Source organism: Bison bison, unplaced genomic scaffold (genome assembly GCF_000754665.1).
Source record: "Bison bison bison isolate TAMUID 2011002044 unplaced genomic scaffold, Bison_UMD1.0 scf7180017864145, whole genome shotgun sequence".
NCBI classification, from domain to species: domain Eukaryota; kingdom Metazoa; phylum Chordata; class Mammalia; order Artiodactyla; family Bovidae; genus Bison; species Bison bison.
In genome coordinates, this window is record NW_011494717.1 from 2,888,191 (window position 1) to 2,913,483 (window position 25,293).

The 25,293-nt window shown below is 35.9% G+C and overlaps 1 protein-coding gene across 10 annotated transcripts in view; it reads right to left on the minus strand.

The window, feature by feature from the left end:
* The window catches only part of PUM2 (pumilio RNA-binding family member 2), a 116,223-nt gene that overhangs the window by 26,061 nt on the left and 64,869 nt on the right, over nucleotides 1-25,293 (minus strand). For 7 of the 10 annotated variants that reach the window (XM_010840527.1, XM_010840526.1, XM_010840528.1 and 4 more), the window contains 4 exons: nucleotides 24,671-24,800; nucleotides 10,079-10,222; nucleotides 9,669-9,962; nucleotides 5,410-5,646 (listed from right to left, as the gene is read on the minus strand). In XM_010840527.1, the coding sequence (XP_010838829.1) occupies nucleotides 5,410-5,646; nucleotides 9,669-9,962; nucleotides 10,079-10,222; nucleotides 24,671-24,800 (805 nt within the window). The remainder of the gene's footprint in view (nucleotides 1-5,409; nucleotides 5,647-9,668; nucleotides 9,963-10,078; nucleotides 10,223-24,670; nucleotides 24,801-25,293) is intronic. The other 3 variants (XM_010840532.1, XM_010840531.1, XM_010840533.1) reach the window with 2 other exon arrangements.

Genomic DNA, 25,293 nt, shown 5'->3' on the forward strand with positions numbered 1-25,293 from the left:
ACAGACCCTGATGCTAGGAGGGATTGGGGGCAGGAAGAGAAGGGGATGACAGAAGATGAGATGGCTGGATGGCATCACCAACTCGATGCACATGAGTTTGGGTGAACTCCAGGAGTCGGTGATGGACAGGGAGGCCTGGCGTGCTGCGATTCATGGGGTTGCAAAGAGTTGGACATGACCGAGAGACTGAACTGAACTGAAACTGGACTTTAAAAATGTCTAGATAAGAGCTTTTCTATGAATCTCAAGAATGACTGAAAAATGAAAGGGATCTAGAAGCCTAGTAATCTTTTACAGACATTTAAAAAATCACATAACTTACACCAGTGTTAAATATAATTTGAGAGGCTGATTAGAATCCTGTTATTGGCATACTTTGTAAAACTGTTTAGTTGATTATCGAACAGTGGAACAGAAAAAATAGTAACAGGAGTTAGAACAATGTTCCAGCTTCAGTGCTGTCATTTATGGGTTTGGTCAAGCTTTTGGGGCTCACATGACCAATAACTGTCTCTTTAATGGGCATATTATTCAGCCACTCTATGTTAACAATTAGAATGAAATGAAATCATGAATATGAAGGTGCTTTAGAAAACTACCAAATGCTATTCAGTTCGGAGAAGGCAATGCAACCCACTCCAGTGTTCTTGCCTGGAGAATCCCAGGGATGGTGGAGCCTGATGGGCTGCCTGCCGTCTATGGAGTCGCACAGAGTCGGACACGACTGAAGAGACTTAGCAGCAAGCAGCTTTTCAGTTACAGGGAACTTGCTACTTAAAGAGTACTTGCAACGAAAACTTCAAAATAATTCATATTGTTTTCTGCTTCAAGGACCATATATGAAACTCAGCAAAATTGCAGATAGCCTTAACAACTGATTTGGCTATTCTTGTTTTAACTCTTAAACATCTCATTCTGAGAAAAGTAGATGACCAAATTTGCTAAAGGTCAGCAATTTCAACAGATAAACTACCACTAAGCAGGAAAAATGACCTTAGAAGTTTATATTACCCTGTCTACATTTCATATAAAATTTTCTGTGATTAGAAGACAGGTTACAAAGTTTTTAAATCTATTGCACTATTTGATTGCTGAATACACTATTTGATTACTGAATACATGATATTAACAAAACTTTAATAGTTACCTTCAAATTAACTAATTTCCCAGAGCTCATAGCTGTCATTAAGACTTTTTGGCGCCCTTTTCTTAGGGAAAAAAATAAGCCAGTTCAAAAATGAAGAGGTACAGAGAAGAAAACCATTTGTTCGTCAAACCCTAATAAAAATACAGAATACTACTTTATACCCAAGAAGTTCCATATCAATCTAAATATTATAAGAGTAAAGATTAAATAAGAAATCATTAACATGGCAGGAGGAGAAGGGGACGACAGAGGATGAGATGGCTGGATGGCATCACTGACTCGATGGACGTGAGTCTCAGTGAACTCCGGGAGTTGGTGATGGACAGGGAGGCCTGGCGTGCTGTGATTCATTGGGTCGCAAAGAGTCGGACACGACTGAGTGACTGATCTGATCTGATCTGATTGTAAACATTTACTCAAAGAAGAAAAACAAAGGAAACAAGAAAGGAAACAACTAGTTTCTAACTAAACTAGTTAGCTAGCTCCAGGTAGACGAACAATGTAAGACTGGAAATATTTCATCTTCTTTTACTGGGAGTGAACTATCTCAAAATAAGAGACTGACTTCTATCATAGAGAATAATTTAAAACACAACTACTGGTAGAAGATTTTTTCTTTTAACTCTATAAATTAATGTAAATAATTCATTTAATATTCAATGCTGAACATAAAGCCCAGAATTTGACATAGTTTTTTGCATTTCAAAATAAAAACCACTAATCTTAAAGTTGTTCTCTTTGCTTGTTCTTTTCCACTTGCTTCTCTGACCAGTGTTTTAAGTGCTTTTAACAAGTTATGGTCAAGGAGGAGTACCAATCTGCAGGGACTCCAAATGGCTAAAGACAGTAATATAGGATCAAAAAAAGGTATAAAAAGTGTTATCTTCCAGACTACAATGGACTGAAACATATCAACAATCCTAAAAGCTATCAATTTACACTACAATTACCTACAGTGTATGATGATTTAAACACAAAAACAAAAAACCCCTACAAGTCACCTTCAGAAGTTGCTAAGGCATCAACTTATTAAGTTACAAAATACAGGGGAAAAAATTAAGCATTATCCTGATTCCTATATGAACTATGTATTTCAGGGTTAACCTCACAATCAATGAAAGTTCTTTTCCACAGAAAAATTCCAGCTAACCAATGCAAAAAGAGTGACAGAGTTAGAAAATCACAATTTTGCAATCTCTGAAGAAATATTCAGGTGATGATGAAAGGTGGCTAAGCTGTTAAGTGGATCTGGCTGATGGAAACAACCAGATCATGGAAACAACCTTACATGGAAACAACCAGATATATGTCTCCTGATATGGTGCAGCAGAACTATATAACCAAATAACAAAGCAAACAACAAGATCAAAGCACTAAATTTAATTCCATTTTATAGAAAATTCAGAGAACAGAGGAACGCATTAAATACCATGAGGAAGAATTCATCAAAGTCAAGAATGTGGGCTATTCAATAGGACAAAGTTTCTTTCACAAATATATGTAGAGAAGAAGAAGAAAAAAAAGAGGATGGAAAAATGGTTCCATATCAAAAGACATACCAAACAAACAAAGGACCTTATTTGGACCTTGAGCTAAACACAACAACTGTAAAAAGACATTTAAGTCAATTAGGGAAACTAGAGTAATGAGAATTATAAATGTTAAAAGGTATGATTTTGATATTGTGGCTATAAATGTTTTTTAAAAAGGAATCTCTTAGAAATTTCACATTATAATATGGAATATAAAATTACTTTTTCATGTTTCTGACTTCAGTATATTTAAAAAGGCTGCAAATCTTAACAAAAATGTTTTAGGTTATAAAAATATGGAACAACCAAAATCTATCAGTTGAAATACTGATTGTTCAATCACAAAGTGACTACTAGTCATCCTACTAAAAATATTTATGTTGATGAAATTACAACTATTTTTTTTTTGAAATTACAACTATTTTTAAAAAATGAAATATCTCCTTGAAAACCAGAAGCACACAATGTTGTTATTAGCTTTTTCTGTGAATCAACGTCTTAACATCTCATAAGAAAATCAACTGGAACTAATTAATTCCAGTCAATTTTAATGAAATGGAAAATTTATCTCTATTTTATAGTATTATATTCTTAGTGTGTGACCACAGTAAGATTATTCTTTAAATGGCTATGCAAATTCATTCCTTAGGTATTTTATAAATCAGCAGCCTTGATAGCCTAATTTATGGCATAATCCACTTCAGGAATACACAATTTAAAATATATTTTTTAGACCAGAGAGGATGTAAGTCTTGCATCATGAGTCAATGATATGAAAGTGAAGGACAGATTATTTTCATGAACACTATGTGAAGAGCAAATTTATGAAATCTACTGAATTATTTCAACTTGGCAGGGTCTATTCCTTCTTACCAAACAAGGCTGCTAGTTATAATATGACTAAAGCTAAAAGAAACTAGGGAATCTCAAAAGAAAAAAATCTACAGACAATTTCAATCAGAGGTGTATTAAAAAATACCAGATTTCAAGGTGAAGCTAACCTAAGGAGTTAAGCTTATACTGTGGGTACAAAAGTATTAGAGTACAATGTAGAACTCCTGGCCCACACGATTACGTCTCATAACTGACTAGAATTCATTCCATAAGCATTTATATGCCTGGATTCTTTATAGTAAAAAAAATCTAGATTGTGGTTTAACTAGAGACATCTAAAAGGTCATTATAATCCATTTTCTAAGCAAGTTATGTAGAATAATAATGCCATTTACACAGGCACTAAAGCACAACATAAGCAGTTAACAGTTGACAGAAACCTGATCTGAAACTTACCTATGAAAAAAATGACAGGACATGACAAATATAATCTTAACGAATAAAACACAAAACTATTATGAAATGTCTATTCTTAGGTATGTTTTGCTCCAAATTTTGGTGTCAATTTCAAAGTCTCAAAGGCATGTTTTAAATGGGAGCAGTAGGAGTGGGTCTGAACAGAAATAATAAAAATCAAGAACTGAATAGTTACTGTGACTGAGAAAAGATAAATGAAGGAAGGCGGTAGACTAAAAACTGGTTAAGTTTACACAAACAGTGCTACAAAGCAGGTCTGAGGACCCCACTCAAATAAATTAATTGGTTGCATATAGTTAATATCCCCAAAAGAGCAAAGGCTCAGAACTGGGGTGGAGGACCAGTCTTTTTAAAAAAGAAATCTAGCCCACTTTGTAATAACATAAACCTAAATGATGATCACTGTTAAAAATTCCTTTGTTACATGGACACTTAACTACATTACTAAGCTTTTGGGAAAAACAGCTATAGCCTTATGACTGGGTGAGGGGCTCAAACATAATCACTAACTTATATTTGCTTACAAAAGCAAGCATTACTTTTTAACTCACAAGCTGATTAATATCCTTCCAAGCATATATAAAAATCAGCAATAGAACTCCTCAATTTTAAGTTGAAATGACTAAAATCAGAAATATCCAAAACCTAATTTTAATAAAATACTTTGAAGAGACAGAGATTCGTACACAGCCTCTGATATCCAAAAACCCCTCAAAATATCCTGTTAACTACATGGATAAATACTTCTTGGAGCAGGAAAAAGGTAACCACCAATTCAAATAATACTGGGTTGGGGGCAATTTTAATATACAGATATAAACCAAAGTTCTAAATGTCCCAACTATAAGGGTACATAAAGCCTAGAACATTTTTTCTTAAACCACATATTCAAAAGTAACAGAAGTACATGGACCAAACCCATACATAGTAAGATTCTCTAACTCACAAACATACTCAATTCATATACCCTGATATAACCCTTTGGTAAAAGGCCAAAGCAAAGACCATCATACTAAACTAAATTATTTAAAGTTTAATTTAACTATGTGACTAACATTTTGCTTTTGGTGTGCACAAACTTTTGATGGTGAAATTTATTTCACTATCACATATAAATAACTGACTTTTCAGATGAACTAAAACACACACAAATCAAAAGCACAGACGAGAAAAAACACACCACTGTATTTCATAAAAGGAATAAAAAATACAATAGGGGTCTTTACCTTACTGTACATCAGACCCTCACTTTGAATTTTCACAAAAGTAGAACTTTTTCAAAAGGATAATATCTAAAAGCAAAAGCAATTTGGCATGTTTTATCCAACATTAAATATTTTACACATATCATAAAACATACACACAAACACACTTACATGTATACATACGAATAAAAAGGGTTTTGGTTTTTTTTTTTACCTAAATGCAAACTGGATGAGGATCCATGTGATGAAAGTGATGGCGGTGGCGTAAGTGAATGTCCTGGAGTTTGGCTTGGCAGAGGCATGCCTATTGGACTTGGAGAGGAGGAAAATCCCAGACTATTGTAAAATGGTTGCCCTATGGGTGCTAGGCTGCTACTAGATCTTTTGTACAAGTCAGAGCTAGTAGATAGAGACTCTCTCCTTGTGGCACTACTACTTGCAGAACTGCCAACTGAAGAAGAAATAAAAAAAACCCTAATTACATACAGTGTTAACTGAATAAAACCTATCCCCAACTCTTGCTGGGAAATAACAGAGTGATCACAATAATTATTTTTAGAAACATAACAGAGAAGATAATTACTGTGATAACTATATATACTGTGATAACTATATATACTAACTTATTAATCATAAAAGGGTATAAATGCACCCCAGGAAAATGACCAAATATTTAAGAGCAGTCATATGTTCATTATTTCACACATATTTACCACTGACACATATGATTTCTGTGCTTTAATACCCTGGTATGATTTATAAACCCTGAAATTTTAAGTTGTCTGCTATGCTAGAGATTAAATTCCATTAAGGTTATATTTTGGTAGTATCCTAACCTTTGGAACCAAGTTCTTAGACTTCAACCCAATGCCAAGAAAAGAATATTAATAAACAGAATATTAATACATTTCCCTTGCCATTCACATTTGATTTGGGTTCCAGCTTGTGTTCAAACCACAGTCCTTTAAGTCCATATTGGCCCGAATATTAGTCAGCTGTGAAATACAGTGGCAGCTTATTCCTCAGTACTTTTCACACTACACATTCTCCTGATTCTTCAACAGCTAAATTACAAAATACATATGGAAAAACCAAACTTTAACTGCTAGCTCTCTGTTTTCAACCAAAGACATGCATTCACTTACCCCTCAAGATCTTCCATTCTTAAGATGATAGTCTGGCCTTGTAAACTGCTTACTCAGGTAAAGATACTACATTCCTTACTGTACTACATAACAATTTTTTGTTTTTCACTTAATCCCCAATTCAATTATTAACTTTCTAGTCCTTTTTATCCCTTTATATTTTATAAAATCATAAAAGAATGGTAGGTTCACATTACCATGTAGCTATGCAACCCGAAATCTGGCTATTAATCAACATATATTTGGATAATCAAATTATTTACAAAGTGTTTTTAAAAGGGTTGTCCAAAACTCCGAATTCTCAAGTCTCACTTATAGCCTGTATTTTCAAGTACGTTTTTTTTTTTAACTATCTCTAAGCCTTTTAAACTAAATCCTTTTATAGTCAAGATAATAATTACATTTTTTAACCTATAAAGTTTTTAAAGGACAAGCTCTATATTCGGACCAATATGGTTAATTCTTTTAAAGAAAATTTTAAGAGGTCAATTATAAATAGGTCATAAGGGTATAGATTAAAGAGAAAAATTAAGCAGAGCACATGATGGTAGACCAAGGTAAGCTTATTAATACAGACAGAAAACTTAATTACACTGGTTTTACCAAAACAAAAATCCTATAAAGGAAAAATACCAGGCTTATACTACTGTATTAAGCAAAATATTAAATAAACAGTATTCAACCTTTTAAACCAGTGAATGTGGTTTCTGAAGGACTGATCAGGTTTTAATGAAATTCTCACTTTTTAAGATATATTATAGGGAAATACTAAGTAACTATATGCATTTTTAATACAACAAATAAATACTACTGTAAGAATGGTTTTGGCAAAATTGTCAATGTATGCTATATTAACTATGCTAATTTAAAAGGACACTGTCAAAGTGATTTTTCTAAAACATGGCTACATTTGTAATTTCTATTTATTTCAGAAAACATTTAACTGACAAGGAAAAAGACAAAAGCCCTCTAAATGAGAGCAGCAGCACTATCATTCCCCTGGCAAATCATCAAAGAAACCATAGTTTTGACACATGCAATATCATTTTCCTCTAAAAAGGAAAAGCCAAGCAAAACATTTAAAAGTAATTCAGAAACAGCTTTATTTTAAACGTAAACAAGCTGGCTTCTTAAATTTTACTATCTGCCTAAACTATCTGCAACAGTATGACTATAAAACAGAAAACAAAATATCCCTAAAATATTTAAGAGGCTAGACAACAACAATGAAGTCACTAATCAAATATCAATTGTGGATAAAATGTTAAATCACGAACTTTCAACTGTAAAAGAAAATTTTAAATAACAGGTTGTAGAAATGGTGATTTAATCTCTATATTACAATGGCTAAACTTCCTGGCGATCTGAGTTATAAACCAGGGTATTTAACTAACACTGTTAAAGTATTAATAATTTCACCATATGGGTAAGAGAGTGACTGTGTACATGGTACTGTATATGTACATGGGCATATAAGCATATTTCAGATTTCATATAGGGATGCAATTGCCATAATGTGAAACGGTAATGGGTAGATTTCGAAGGGTATGTAAGTGCAGCACTTCCACTCACAAAATGTCCAAGAGGAGGGAGATGGTAGGTTTTTTACTGGTATTTAGGGATAGCAATTGTTAATGTCCTCTGAAGCAAGGTGAAACAGAGGTACCCCAAGCTGGAAATCAGAATGGAGTAAAGCAATGCTCATAAAGAAGGGAGAATGAAGATGATAATTTTTTGGCAGAGGCATCTGCAGGGGACAACTACAGAGAACAAAATGTTGATGACTAATCAGCTCCTGAATACAGCAGGAAGGGTCTTAACAAATAAAGAAACAGGGGAATTTGGGAGTATACCAGACTATCAGTGACATTTTATTATTACAAAGGGAACAGGATATTTATCTTTTCTCTATTTTTCCTGTATTATTTTCGGCCTACAAATCTACAGAAACTAGTTATTTCCACAAAAGTTTTTTTTTAATTATCTGTTCTTTTGATTTGCTTCAGCAATCTAGGATTATCTGGGGCAACTGCTTGTCAACTGTTAGAAACAAAAAATGAGTCTATGAGAGTGCCTGGGCTACATATTAAAATAGTAAGCTCCAAAAGTAATGAAACAGATCAAATAGGAAAATTAAAAGACTGAATAGTCTCTATGTTCACTAGATTTTTCCTGAGAAGTTCCCATGCCCATTCTTTAGGCAATTTTTTTATTAGGTAAATACGATATTTCCTTTTTGTATCTCATTATATCAAAAAAGAACTATGCACCTAAAAGTTAATAGGTGTTCTGGACCATCCCTATTAAAAACCTTCAAAGAGTTAAGAAGATACTTTCTTAGAAAACTGGCAAAAATAGTTAGTAATGACTGGCATGTGTTAGTTTGGCCATTTTTTCACACCAGAAAAGAATATAATTTCATGTGGCAGGAAAACAGACGAGAAGCAGATTTTAAGACTCAAGGACACCAGAGAAATAAAACATTTCTTGAGGTGTGAATAAATGTCCCTTATAAAGAAAAGGCTGTCCAATTATACCAAGAGAATGAGAGTAAGCTGTTTTTCCCCTAACGTTTCCTGAACACTCTGAAAACACCAGAGACTAATAATACATGTGTCAACAGGGTGTCGAGGTGGGCCTCTTCTGATTTCAGCTCTTTCTCAGTTACAAAATCAGCTTCTACGGGTACATTATTTATTTTGTGAAGCTATTTAAAATTTGGATTTCTTAAGTATTATGCATAAAACTAGGATACGAGGTAGGGGAGTCTTTTTAAATGTATTTTTAGTGATAAAGGCTAAGTTGTTTAACCTAAAATAAAGATAGGCATCCTTATCATAGGGGCTTCTGTTTAGAACATTTCATTATATTTTATTTTTATATATTATACCAAATAGGGACCATAAATATTCATTAACATTTAATCAGAATAAATCATCTGATGAGCACACAGATAATTATTATTTTAAAATATCAGAAACTTAAGATGGCAAAGTTTTTACTGCCTCTAACATTAATATTATAGGGAAAAGGGAAGAGCTAGTAACAAGCATATTTATTAGCCCAAACAAATCTTACTAAAACAAAAATTACAGTAGTATAATTCTTAAGGCCAGGGGAAAATATATTATATTTGAGTAAAGAATGGGCTGCTTGAAATGGGTTAAACATTCATAAACACTGCAAGAGGTTTCCTTCTGTCTACAAAACTAAACCAATAAACCTGTCCTTTCTATACTACTAGCTATTGTTCATATTAATATTAAAAACAAATACATGTACCTCATGTCCACTTAGCAGAGTACACTAATCTTAAAAAGAAACTTACCTGATGAACCAAATCCACTGAGGGCTGAGCCTATAGCAGCACCCAAAGAGCTACTGCTTCCAAAGCCAAGAGATGTACTTCCACCAGGCTGGCCAGGTCCGTGAGAAAATAAAGAACTGCTCTGGGAGCTATTAGTCAGAGAAGTGCTCCCATAAAATGAATTAGACTGCAGATTAGTGCTTGGCTGCTGCTGCTGCTGCTGCTGCGGTGGTGGCTGAGTGCCAATTGGCCGGAACAGACCATTTGTGCTGCCTGTGAGACTATTTGCAGTTCCTCCAGCTGCTGCTGCCGCTGCTATAAAATAAATTTCAGACACTTCTTAAAACTACCCAGAAAACCATTTTCTATTTTTAAAATATCTCAAACACCACCAGAAAATTATTACCCCAGAAAATGTCAGTTACACTTACCAGCTTGTGCTGCTGCTGAACTAATTAAAACAGGTGTTGGAGCCATTAATCGAACTGGAGCTCCAAGGCCAGTTCTTGCTCCAGGGCCAACCACTAAGGCACCAGTCTGATCATAATAGGCAGTTGGAGCTAGTACTTGATAGCCTAGATAATAGCAAAATAAATGTTTACCAATGAAAACATTAATATAGAAAGCATGTTATTTACTTTCTCCCACAGTTGTTTTTATCAACCAGCAAACATAGCTATTTTTATTGTGAATATAAAACCATTAGTTACTATATAAAAAACAAACACATCTGAGAAAGTATTACTAAGTAAAAGAAAATCTAACAAAGCCTAAATAAATGTTTTCCCTAAATTTTGACAGCGATGCCTCTTGCTTATGGACCACGGAATGATGAGACATAGTCTTTGCTTTTGAAACTGTAAGTAATCAAGGGCTGATGCTTGAAAATTATTACCACCAATTAGTTCTCCTGAGAGGAGAATGGATAAAGACTAAGGGAAGTGAGGGAAAACAGTAGGCAATTTTAGTAAATTTCTAAACCAAGTGCCTCATTGATAGCATTCCCTTAGATTTTCATTTGCAAGCAATCCTTTAAAGATAAAATCATGATATAAACAGGTAACTTAAAATCATAAAGTTTAACAGTCAATTTGTAAAGGTTCTCAAAAGCTAGAGTCTGAATAAAAATAACTTAGGCATTCGTTGTATTACAGCCTTGACCATAAGGGAGGTGACAATTTGCACTGTTCAGAATTATAGGAAGAGTAGTTTCTCTCTTCACAGACTTTCTCAGTTCTTCATCTGAACCACAGAACAGAAAAGTGACTTTTTTGCCAATTTTCTCAAAGATGATCCAAAATAACAAATACCACTCAAGATGCATGGGACAGAAGTTATCTATCTCTCTATATATCTACCTCTCCCTATATATAGATATACATACATACATACAGTGGATACTTTAAGGCAACAGGTTTATTCTCTCCCAGGACTCAGGTTGAGAAAGGCTGTCTTATATAGTAACAAAGACTCAGGCTCAAAAGTGTGAGGACCACGTGCAAAAATGTACTAGCAACCTCGGATATTTTTAAATTTAAACACCACCTTCTAAACTAGGATCAAAACTTTCACATGTAAAGGCTGTTTTAATAAAATGCAGTAACTCTGATTCACAATTGCAGCTTTATTACAATGGATATGAATTAGGAGGACCAGCCAAATGAAGGGCTGCACAGGGCAAAATATAGGAGGGAATGACCTCTCCTCTCAGGAGAACTAATTGGTAATAATTTTCAAAGACCTCTCCTCATACAATGAACATAATAATTTGAGAAGGTTATCAGATATCCAACTGTAACTGTCATATAGAATATGCAAGTCTGGAGTTTAATAGAGAGGTTCAGGTTGGATTTATAAATAAGGGAGTGGTCAATATAAGCATGTTATTAGCTGCTAAAAATAATCCAACCACCAAGAAAATAAAAGGGTAGGGTACTTCACATTAAGAGGCTGGAGAGAGGAGGAACCAAGGAAAAGACTGAGAGGAAACAGCCAGGAAGAAATAAACCAAATCGGAACACAGGGGTCTCCTGGAGGCCAAAGAAAAAAGAATTTGAATGAAGACTGAGCGATTAACAATGAGAAATGCTGCTAAAAGGCATTAAGAGTTGAGAACCAGACTAATGAATTTAACAATATGGAAGTCATTCTGGTAAGGATGATAGTCAGTGTGGTGAGTTTAGTAAAGAATGGAAGAACTGTAACAAGTACAGAAGTGCTTTTGAATTTTGCTGTAAAAAAGGACCAGAGGGGAGCTACAGAAAAGGGGCTGAGAATACATTTTTTCTTTACCAGAAAATGTTCTTGTTTAGCAGAACATTATACTTCTTAAGTGTTTAAAACATTTATTATTGTGAAATAAAACATAAAAAGTGCAAAAATCAAAAGTACATTATAATGATTACAACACAAAAAAGTATAACCTCCATGCAAGTCAAGAATAGAAATAGAAAACTGCCTGGCACCCACCTCTTATAAGTCCCTGCTCTACCACAATCTTCTCTTTCCCTTTGTCGTTTAATCGCTAGGTCATGTCCGACTCTGTGACCTCATGGACTTGTAGCCCGCCAGGCTCCTCTGTCCATGGGATTTCCCAGGCAAGAATACTGGAGTGGGTTGCTATTTCCTTCTCCATTTCTCCAGGGGATCTTCAGAGTTACACAACATCCTACTTTCCATAAATGGTCTCTCTCTAAACAATTATTTGGTTTGAATTATTTAAAAAATTTTACATACAATTCATCCATGTTGTTACAGTAGACTTTGTTTCCATTTTCACTATTGTGTAGCACCTCACTAAACAAATACCATGATAAATTTATCCATTCTACATTTACACTGTTCCCAGTTTGGGACCACTGCCAACAGTACTGCCATAAACATTTTCATATGTGTATACTGGTGTATTCTGTGTACATATTTCTCTAACCTAAGATGTATAGCAGCTGACACCCTGAGTTAAAGGGTATGTGTATTTTCAAATTTTGGTAATAATGCCAAACTGCCTTCAAAGTGGTTGTGCAAATTTACACACTTAACCACCTTGGTATTAAGAGTTCCCATTGCTCCATGACTTTAAAAATACTTGATGAACTATCAGACTTTTAAAAACTGGCCAATCTGAAAGACAGGCAGAAGCATTCGGTTGCGGTTTTGACTTTCTTTCCTCAGAAGGAAGCTGGGTGTCCTTTCATATGCTAATTGTGCCTCTGCATTTCCTCTTGGGAAAACGACTCCTCAAAGTTTCTCTCACCCATTTTCCTACTGGCTGTATTTTGTTATTGATTTATTTTTAATTTATTTATTCTGTAAAATAATTTTATTTTTGGCTGTGCTGGGTCTTTGCTGCTGCAAGAGCTTTTCTCTAGTGGCGTGAGGCTTTTTCTTTGTAGTGGCTTCTGTTGAGGAGCATGAGCTCTATGGCATGAGGTCTTCAGGAGCTGCAGCTCAAGGGCTCAATGGCTGTGCCTCCCAGTTTCTACAACACAGGCTCAGCATCTGTGGTGCACGGAGTTGAGGCGCTCCGAGGCATATGGGATCTTCCCGGATGAGGGATTGAACTAGTGTCTCTTACACTGGCAGGCAGATTCTTTACCACTGAGACACCAGGGAAGCTCTCTTATTGATTTATAATTCCTTATGTATGCTATAATTCAAGTGTTCCACAGTTTCCTTTTCCATTCCTAGCCTGACCTGTCATTCTCTTTCTGGTGACTTTTGAAGTAATGGGTTCAAATTTATTATTTCTTTTATTTTCATAACAAAATTTCCCTATATTATCTTCTAATAACCTTTAAAATTCCACCTTCCCACACAGGTCTAAAATCTAAAACGTAAATGATTAATGAACACAGGGTAAGTCACAGATCCCAATTTGAACAATTTGTTGCTTAAAGAATCAATTTTCTTTCTTTCACCTTATTTATAAAACAAGTTCTTCCCCCTTATCGTTTTTTGCTGGTTTTTTTTTTTTCGCTACTAATTAGGTAGGTGTCGATTCCTTTTGGGATCTCATTTTTGGGGTCTCTATGTCTCTCCGTGGATTAATTCCACTGCAGCTTTAGAGTAAAATTTTACCCTAGAGTATAAGTCAGAATAGACCAAGTCCTTTTACTCATTTTTGTCCTTTAGTAAGAGTATTGTGGCAAATCTTGACTCGGCATTTTCCTTAAATTTTAGTATCAGCTGTCAAAAAAGGCCACAGTAAAAACCCATTGGGCTCTGATTGGAAATGCATTGAAACTATAGGTTAATATGGGAAGAAGTGACATGTTTAAAGCATTGAGTTGCCCAATGGTATTTAGGTCTCCTTGAACAAAGCTAGTGGAGGTGATGCAATTCCAATTGAGCTATTTCAAATTCTAAAAAGATGATGCTGTGAAAGTGCTGCACTCAACATGCCAGCAAATTTGGAAATCTCAGAAGTGGCCACAGGACGGGAAAATGTCAGTTTTTATTCCAGTCCCAAAGAAGGGCAATGCCAAAGAATGTTCAAGTTCAGTTCAGTTCAGTCCAGTCACTCAGTAGTGTCCGACTCTTTGCGACCTCATGAATCGCAGCACACCAGGCCTCTCTGTCCATCACCAACTCCCGGAGTTCACTGAGACTCACGTCCATCGAGTCAGTGATGCCATCCAGCCATCTCATCCTCTGTCGTCCCCTTCTCCTCCTGCCCCTAATCCCTCCCAGGATCAGAGTCTTTTCCAGTGAGTCAACGCTTCGCATGAGGAATCCCAGGGCTGATCTCCTTTAGAATGGACTGGTTGGATCTCCTTGCAGTCCAAGGGACTCTCAAGAGTCTTCTCCAACACCACAGTTCAAAAGCATCAATTCTTCGGTGCTCAGCTTCCTTCACAGTCCAACTCTCACATCCATACATGACCACTGGAAAAACCATAGCCTTGACTAGATGGACCTTTGTTGGCAAAGTAATGTTTCTGCTTTTCAATATGCTATCTAGGTTGGTCATAACTTTCCTTCCAAGGAGTAAGCGTCTTTTAATTTCAGGGCTGCAATCACCATCTGCAGTGATTTTGGAGCCCAGAAAAATAAAGTCTCACACTGTTTCCACTGTTTCCCCATCTATTTCCCATGAAGTGATGGGACCAGATGCCATGATCTTCGTTTTCTGAATGTTGAGCTTTAAGCCAACTTTTTCACTCTCCTCTTTCACTTTTATCAAGAGGCTTTTTAGTTCCTCTTCACTTTCTGCACAAGGAGGGTGTCATCTGCATATCTGAGGTTACTGCTATTTCTCCTGGCAATCTTGATTCCAGCTTGTGCTTCTTCCAGCCCAGCGTTTCTCATGATGCATGTAAGTTAAATAAGCAGGGTGACAATATACAGCCTTGACGAGCTCCTTTACCTATTTGGAACCAGTCTGTTGTTCCATGTCCAGTTCTAACTGTTGCTTCGTGACCTGCATACAAATTTCTCAAGAGGCAGATCAGGTGGTCTGGTATTCCCATCTCTTTCAGAATTTTCCCCAGTTTATTGTGATCCACACAGTCAAAGGCTTTGGCATAGTCAATAAAGCAGAAATAGATGTTTTTCTGGAACTCTCTTGCTTTTTCCATGATCCAGCAGATATTGACAATTTGATCTCTGGTTCCTCTGCCTTTTCTAAAACCAGCTTGAACATCTGGAAGTTCACAGTTCACGTATTGCTGAAGCCTGGCGTGGAGAATTTTGAGCATTACTTCACTAGTGTGTGAGATGAGTGCAATTGTGCGGTAGTTTGAGCATTCTTTGGCATTGCCTTCCTTTAGGATTGGAATGAAAACTGCCCTTTTCCAGTCCTGTGGTCACTGCTGAGTTTTCCAAATTTGCTGACACACTGAGTGCAGCACTTTCACAGCATCATCTTTCAGGATTTGAAATAGCTCAACTGGAATGCCATCACCTCCACTAGCTTTGTTCGTAGGGATGCTTTCTAAGGCCCACTTGACTTCACATTCCAGGATCTCTGGCTCTAGGTGAGTGATCACACCATCGTGATTATCTGGGTCGTGAAGATCTTTTTTGTACAGTTCTTCTGTGTATTCTTGCCACCTCTCCTTAATATCTTCTGCTTCTGTTAGGTCCATACCATTTCTGTCCTTTATCCAGCCCATCTTTGCATGAAATGTTCTCTTGGTATCTCTGATTTTCTCGAAGAGATCTCTAGTCTTTTCAGAAGAAAGACTGTTGTTTTCCTCTATTTCTTTGCATTGATTGCTGAGGAAGGCTTTCTTATCTCTTCTTGCTATTGTTTGGAACTGCATTCAGATGCTTATATCTTTCCTTTTCTCCTTTGCTTTTCACTTCTCTTCTTTTCACAGCTATTTGTAAGGCCTCCCCAGACAGCCATTTTGCTTTTTTGCATTTCTTTTCCATGCGGATGGTCTCAATCCCTGTCTCCTGTACAATGTCATGAACCTCTGTCTATAGTTCATCAGGCACTCTATCTATCAGATCTAGCCCTTTAAATCTATTTCTCACTTCCACTGTATAATCATAAGGGATTTGATTTAGGTCATACCTGAATGGTCTAGTGGTTTTCCCTACTTTCTTCAATTTAAGTCTGAATTTGGCAATAAGGAGTTCATGATCTGAGCCACAGTCAGCTCCTGGTCTTGTTTTTGCTGACTGTATAGAGCTTCTCCATCTTTGGCTGCAAAGAATATAATCAGTCTGATTTTGGTGTTGACCATCTGGTGATGTCCATGTGTAGTCTTCTCTTGTGTGGTTGGAAGAGGGTGTTTGCTATGACCAGTGCGTTCTCTTGGCAAAACTCTATTAGCCTTTGCCGTGCTTTATTCCGTATTCCAAGGCCAAATTTGCCTGTTACCCCAGGTGTTTCTTGACTTCTTACTTTTGCATTCCAGTGCCCTGTAATGAAAAGGACATCTTTTTTGGGTGTTAGTTCTAAAAGGTCTTGTAGGTCTTCATAGAACCGTTCAACTTCAGCTTCTTCAGCGTTCCGGGTTGGGGCACAGACTTGGAATACTGTGATACTGAATGGTTTGCCTTGGAAACAAACGAACAGAGATCATTCTGTCATTTTTGAGATTGCATCCAAGTACTGCATTTCGGACTCTTTTGTTGACCATGATGGCTATTCCATTTCTTCTAAGGGATTCCTGCCAGCAGTAGTAGATATAATGGTCATCTGAATTAAATTCACTCATTCCAGTCCATTTTAGTTTGCTGATTCCTAGAATGTCGACATTCACTCTTGCCATCTCCTGTTTGACCACTTCCAATTTGCTTTGATTCATGGACCTGACATTCCAGGTTCCTATGCAATACTGCTCTTTACAGCATCGGACCTTGCTTCTATCATCAGTCACATCCAGAACTGGGCATTGTTTTTGCTTTGGCTCCATCCCTTCATTCTTTCTGGAGTTATCTCTCCACTGATCTCCTGTAGCATATTGGGCACCTGCTGACCTGGGGAGTTCCTCTTTCAGTACCCTATCATTTTGCATGTTCAAACTACTGCACAACTGTGCTCATTGCACACACTAGCAAAGTAATGCTCAACATTCTCCAAGCCATGCTTCAACAGTATGTGAACCATGAACTTCCAGACTTTCAAGCTGGATTTAGAAAAGGCAGAAGAACCAGAGATCAAATTGCCAACATCTGTTGGATCGTCTATAAAGCAAGAGAGTTCCAGAAAAACATCTACTTCTGCTTTACTGACTACGCCAAAGCCTTTGACTGTGTGGATCACAATTAACTGTGGAAAATTCTGAAAGAGAAATTTCTCCTGAGAAATCTGTATGGAGGTCAAGAAACACCAGTTAGAACTGGACATGGAACAACAGACTGGTTCCAAACTGAGAAAAGAGTATGTTAAGGCTATATACTGTCACCCTGCTTATTTAACTTATAAACAGAGTACATCATGTGAAATGCTGGCCTGGATGAAGCACAAACTGGAATCAAGACTGCTGGGAGAAATATCAATAACCTCAGATACACAGATGACACCACCCTTATGGCAGAAAGTAAAGAGGAACTAAAGAGCCTCTTGATGAAAGTGAAAGAGGAGAATGAAAAAGTTGGCTTAAAACTCAACATTCAGAAAACTAAGACCATGGCATCTGGTCCCATTATTTCAGGGCAAAAAGATGGGGAAATAATGGAAATGGTGACAGATTTTATTGTTTTGGACTCCAAAATCACTGCAGATGGTGACAGCAGCCATGCAATTAAAAGTTGCTTACTCCTTGTAAGGCAAGTTATGACCAACCTAGATAGCATATTAAAAGGCAGAGATATTACTTAGCCAACAAAGGTCCATATAGTCAGAGCTATGGTTTTTCCAGTAGTCATGTATAGATATGAGAGTTGGACTATAAAGAAAGCTGAGTGCCAAAGAATTGATGCTTTTGAACTGTGGTATTGGAGAAGACTCCTGAGAGTCCCTTGGACAGCAAGGAGATCCAACCAGTCCACCCTAAAGGAAATGAGTACTGAATGTTCATTGGAAGGACTGACGCTGAAGCTGAAACTCCAATACTTTGGCTACCTGATGCAAAGAACTGACGGCAGAGGATGAGATATATGGCTGGATGGCATCACCAAGTCAATGGAAGCTCCAGGAGTTGGTGATGGACAGGGAACCCCAGCGTCCTGCACTCCATGGGGTCGCAAAGAGTTGGACACAACTGGGTGAGTGAACTCAACTGAACTTAATGTCTAAACAAAGCTGTTTTCCCAAGGAAACTGTACATTTTTTAAGACTTATTCCTAGGTACTTACTACTGTCAAATTTTACATTTCAAAACATTATAGTGTTGGGAGTTCCCTGGCTGTCCACTGTTTAGGACTTGTGTTTTTACTGCTGTGGGCTTGGTTCAATCCCTGGTGGGGAACTAACCTGACCAAAAAAAAAAAAAATGTTATGGCTGACAGTAAAGATTTTATGCTTAATTTCTACATCTGACAACCTTAGCAAAAACACATTAATTCTAATATTGTATCTGCAGATTCAGTTACTATAATCATATATTCTGCAAATGACAGTTATTTTTCTCTTTACAAAGCCTTTTCATTTTATTCAAATTTCTCTCATGTTATATAGCACTGGCTAGGATCATTAATACAACATTTAAGAGAAGTATCATTAGCAGAATTCCTTGTCTTTTTCCCAATCCTAGATGGAAAACTTTCAAATACTGAGTATAAATAGGAAGTCTGTCATCCTTTGAAGGTGGGGTGGGTTGTTTAATTCTCTTTGACTTCCCAGCATATTAAATCTTCTGATTCATATCTGTAAGTCAATATATAAATTTATTATAATGTTCCTGCATCTTTTGAGAAATTCTTATGATTTGTCTCTCTTATTTTAATCTTTCAATATGGAAAATTATACTGTATGAGTTACTAATGCTCATCTTGCATTCTTGGGATAAAATCCAACTTGTTCATGATGTATCATCCTGCTTTATCTTGCCAGATCTGGTTTGCTAGTATTTCAGGATTTATAAATCCATGTTCGTAAGTCTGATTGGCCTATAATTTTCTTTTTCTGCACGCTTGACAGGTTTTTTTTAACATCAAGATTAAGCTAGCACCATAAAATGGCATGGGGAGACCAGTCTTTTTCTATTCTGTACAGTTTTAAAAATTTAAAAACTACTTCTTCCTTGAATGCCTAGTATCATTCACCAAAAAAGTTGTGTTAGACTGGAATTTTCTTGTAAGACTTCTTTTTTATTTTTTTATTTTTTTTGATTAGTCAATTGACTTAACAGTAATGAACTTCAGACTTTCTATATATCATTGAATCTTTCTGATAATATTTTTCTCATTATTTGTCCATTTTGTTTACAATTTCCTAACATGAGATTGATTCCTAATATCCTGTTATGATTATTCAATTTTTCTGATATTGGTTATTTATGTCTTGTCTCTTTATCTTTTTTTTTATGAACCTCTAAGAGGTTAATAATTTTATTAGTCTTTTTAAAGAAGCAACTTTTGAGATAACTTGACCCTTTAAATTGTATGTTTGTCATCTATTTCATCTACATCAGTTTTGATCTTTATTATTTCCTTCTATAATTCTTAGAATTTATTCTCTTCATTTTATGGTTCCCAGATAGAAATTTATTTTCTAATGTATGTATTCAAGCCTATATACTCCAGCCATTTTCAGAAACATGGATGGACCTAGAGATTATCATCCTAAGTGAAGTAAGCCAGATAAAGAAAGACAAGGAATCTTAAAAAAAAGATACAAGTGAATTTATGTACAAAACAAAAACAGATCCACAGACATAGAGAACAAACTTACAGTTACAAAAGGGAAAGGAGGGAACAGAGAAGTTTCAGATTAACATATACACCACGTACAAAAAAGATAACTAACAAGGACCGACTGTGTTGCACAGAAACTGTACTCAGTATTTTGTAATAGCCTTTAAGAATCTGAAAAGGAATATACACATATAACTGAGCTCTACATCTGAAACTAACAACATTGTAAATCATCTGTACTTCAATTAAAAAGAAAAGGCCAATATACTCCTCTTCTATGTTTTGCTTTTAGGTGTAGTAAACAAGTTTAAATATGCAGCATTTTCATAATCAATGAGTTCAAAAGTTTCTAATTTCTATTATATTATCTTTGTTACTTAAAGAGCTTGATAAAACACAAGAGATTAAAAAAGACACACTCCCCACACTCAAGAATTACACAATTCATAGAGAAGGTAACGTACTATATTCTTAATCCTAAAATGCCACTTATTTGCAGACCTGACATTGATCAAATAACTTCCCTTAGGGAGAAATACATAACTCTTTCACTTTAATTTTAAGACACTTTCCACCTCCAAACATGCTAAAATAATTAACAAATCACAAATAGCTAAATGAAACACAAGGCAGACAGAAGTACTAAAGAAAGGAGCAAGTTATGTGCCACAAGAATGACAAAAGCAAAAATGATTATTATTTTGTTCCTTTTTTTGCCATGCCGCATGGCAGGCAGGATTTTAGTTCCCCAACCAGGGGTCGAACCCATGCCCCCTGCATTGGAAACACTGAGTTTTAAATCACTGGACCACTAGGGAAGTCCCAAAAGGAATAATTATTCATGAACAAGCACTGGGAAAGATTCATAAAGGCTTCATGAAAAGGATCATATTAAAAGACGAAAAGGAAAGTTAATCACAAGTATAAAGCAAGGCTTTAAAAAGGAAAATGCAAAACTATATATCCCAATTTTGCTAAAAATTTATAAAAAGGTATTCTAAAGGAAAAATGTTGGCTAGGGCTAAAAGCATAAAAGGATGTTTGTGGAACAGTCTGTGGTCTAGCGTGTTAAAGTACAGAACCGGGAAACTGTTGATAAGTTTAAAAAGTAGTTTGGAGCTAGATTAATGGAAATGGGGCTTCTGTGGTGGCTCAGATGGTAAAGCATCTGCCTGCAACGCGGGAGACGCGGGTTCCATCCCTGGGTTGGGAAGATCCCCTGGAGAAGGAAATGGCAACCCATTCCAGTATTCTTGCTTGGAAAATTCCATGGACGGAGGAGCCTGGTAGGCTACAGTCCATGGGGTCGCAAAGAGTCAGACACGACTGAGCAACTTCACTAGCAACCAGAATAGTATAAACTAACCTGGAATTTTGAAAGGTAACCAAAAGAATAAAAAGAAATAAACTGAAGAGACTAAAGGCTTACAGAGTTAGTGGGAGGACATGGGAGAGGCTGAACAAGTATAGCAGAGATGAAAAGAAGTGAACATGAGATAGAATAACCAAGAATTGGCAAGTCACTGAAAGTGGGCATAGAAAAAATTAAGACTTAAAGATGACTCTGAGGATGAAGTAAAAAATTTCTAGCTCAAGTAGAGAAGGAAGTTAATAGTGAAATAGGGTAAATAGTAAGATAAGCAAGTCTGGGAGAAGTGAGCTCATTTGGGGACATTTTCAGTTTAAGGAATAGCAGGAACATACACATGGTAATATTTTGTACAAAAGTAGTAATGTGTTACATGTTCAGAAAAGAATCCAAGATGCAGATGTAAACTCACTTGGTGTACTGGCACAGGAATAATAGGTGAAAAGTGAAACCAGTTAAGATTCTCCTACAGAAGGTATATAAAGCATCTCTATTTTTCCAATACAGAAACTGAGGCTCAAAGAGGAAAGCAAATTGGTCAAGGTCACACAATCAAGTGGTAGAGTAATAAGGCAGATCTGACTCCAAAAGCATCTAGTCACTAAACTAGACTGTCATTTACGTTTCACTGATATACCGAGGAAAGGGAGACCGACAAAAAGCAATGAGAAAGATGGGAAAGCCAGGAGAGTAAAATATCACACAAATGTAGGGGAGAGGAGTTTCAGAAAGTTAGACATACAACAAAGAATTAAGAATGAAGAAAAATAAGGATGGAGAGGAAGTCATACTCTGGCACTGAGTTATATAAGAACTACTGAAAAAGAATCATGGAGGCAGGGCTTAAAAAAGCAGTGTGAGATAGAATATAAATTCTCAAAGGGATCAATTGAGTAAGAGGGGAGCACAAGAGAGAAAGTTTTTTAGGATGAAGAGGCAGACTAGTATCATAGTGGTTATAGAAAAGGAGGTGGCAGAGGGAAAAAGACTGAAAATATAAGACTAAGAAACAATGGATGGCATATATAGTCATGCAGAAGGACTGAAAGTCTACAATCAACATAGTACAAGGAAAAGGGATTTAATGGATGAGAAGTGAAACACAGAATGTGGAAAAGCTAAGAACTCTGTAAGATTTGAAGAAACAAAAACCAATTTTCCTAAGCAAGATCCTTTATTAGCACATAAAATTTTATAACTATGTAACTATCTGAATAAAGGAGAATTATTTCATCATAGTCCTGGTGAAGCACAGGATGAAGCACAGAAGACAGAGAAAAGTTTCATAGTGAGAGAATGATATAAACAATCAACACGTCACTTGGGAACAACAATATTAATTCTAGTAAAGCCCTTCTTATGAAAGTGATTTTTACATTTGTAGTCATAAAGGAACTAAATGTTGTGGCTCAGAAGATTAGGTAAAATGACCTGATTTCTTCCTAAAAGTTTTACCTGCTTTTAAACTTCTCATCACTCCAAAGATAATCAATTCTTTATAGACAAATATATGGTAAAATGTGGTTTTCTGTTAGGATTACCAACATAGAGTTCACTGGTGAACAAAACAAAACAAAAAAGCAAAAAAGAGCTTTCTTATAGAACGGAAGTGAACATAAAAATAAATTTTGAGAAGATCAAAGTTGATAAAATTAATAGCAAAATACCTTGATGTTTTTAAGTCAACAAGAACATGAGCTGAACATGAGGAACAGGAGCAAAGGCATTTATAGGAAGTAAATAATAGGACCAGCATCAAAAGTCTAAAAAAAATAAGCAACAGTAAAAGGGAGTAGCAAATATACACAGGCCAGAAGCATTCTCTAAATCACAGTCCTATTTAGAATCTAGTAAGGCAGGACTATGGTACTCTGTGACTCTTCAAGAAGGACCCAGAATAGTCGTAGCAGGGGCTTTCATAAACTCCCAGTTCAGTTCTTTTTAGCTTTGTTCCATCCCTCCATGTGCCTATCATTTGAGCTTCACAGTCCATTTCACAAAGGGCTGCTTTTGCCAGGTCTCTAATCTACAGCAGCTCTGGGACAGAAGCGTCCATGAAGCAAGGATATAGCTGGGGTAAAACAGGAAAATAATGAGAATAGCCCTCTTCTACTATCATTTGTATTTCATAGACAGTATTAACATCCTTTTTCATTAAGTAGGCTAACCAAGACAAAAAATTCTGACTTTAGAATTTCAGAGAGAACAGAATGTAATTGATACAGAATTCCTCAAAACAATATAAAGAAATACTTAGTAGCATCTTAAAAAACCCTCAATCATGTAAGTCGGGACCTTCTCCAATGCATTAAACACATCTCCTACATGATCTGAAGAAAAAATTTATCTACAGCACAATTAAATGAAACTGGAACATGTATTTCATTAATAAGTACAGTTGACTCTTGAACAGCACAGGTATTAGGGGCACTGACTCTCTGTGCAACTAAAAATCTGCATGTAACGTTACAGTCAACCCTACACACCCACTATTCTGCACCTGCAGGACTGAATCAACCACAGACTGTAGTGCTGTAGTAGATCTTTATTGAAAAAGATTCAAGTACAAGTGGACCCACACAGTTTAAACCAGTGATTGTTCAAGGGTCAGCTGCACTCTACATAGTTAAAGGAGTACTCTTATACTAAAAGTGAAAAAACAGCATGCTTAAAAGTGGGTCTTTAGGAGTACAGAGATATGAAGGAATAGAATAGGAGGTGATGTATTATCTACAGACATTCAAATGTAACCTTTAAATCTCACTTTAAAAACATAACAAGTGCCACATTATTAGCTTAAGAAAAATACCTTCCATCTTTCACTACTATTAAAGTAGTAATTTTCACACAAATTAACTTCACAAAAAATGTATTTTGCTGGTCTTTTCTAGAAGTTGTACTGCAGCAACGGGCAGAAAATTTACTAAATACTGATGCCATTAGGTTTTAAATACCAATAGATTAAAATACTATAAATGTATTAAATAAGGCTGAACTAAGTCCTAAGTGGAAAATGTTAGCTGTACATTTCTCAACATTAACTAATTAAATGACTAACCTTGTAAGGCAGGAATGGCAAATAGGTTTTGTCTTACATGCTAACAAATGGTTTTATTTCTTAAAGCACTGCATTAAGAATTCTGGGCTATGCTCCATTAGAAAGACGCTATGATTCACACTATAAACAGACTAAGAAAGTTTTTGAGAATTCTAATGCACATTTGTCATTCCTGTCATTAAGTTTCACAAAAGATACTGCTTTCACCTATTGGCACCTGAGTTCTAAATAATTTATTGCAGTGTAGGATTTTAAGGCGTGTTGATTTTTCTCACTCCTCGGTATGACAATCTACTTTAGACCTTTTAAATCTATCCAAATTTCCACAATTAACCAACTATATACCTGGCATGCCGGTAGCAAGACCCTGACCAAAAGCCAAAGTTGGATTTGCTGCTGCAAGTGATTCAGCTTGCTGCCCTTGCTGGCCCTGATTGGGAGTAAGAGGGCGCTGACCTGCCCCAGCACGGAGAACCTACAAAGGACAAATGATTTCCTTAGAAACGATATTAGAAAATAACAAATTAATTTATCTTGGACAACTTTATATTGCAGATAGCCTTTGGGTATTCTTTGAACATATTTACATTCAAAGAAATGTCAGTTTACCATTAAAAAGTACAAATTTATGTAATTCAAGAACATAATCTATTAAGCAACATGGAGATTTTAGAAGGTCTTCACAAAAAATTATTTCTAGTATTTGTGCTTTTTAACTTACCAAAGTAGCATTAAAATGAGAGAGATATTTGGGGGGAAGGGCAAAATTTCAGATGAAGAAAAAAGTTTAAATTTTGTAATTTTCTAAGACTGAAAACTATAAATTAAATATAATGACTCAATTAGTCTCTTACAAGACTGTGATGCAGAGTGAAAACTTCAAATTTAACCAGGTTTTTAGGATTTAGAAGCTTTAATAAAGTGAGCAAAATGCTGCTTTTAACTGTAAAATCTTAGCGTGACAAAAG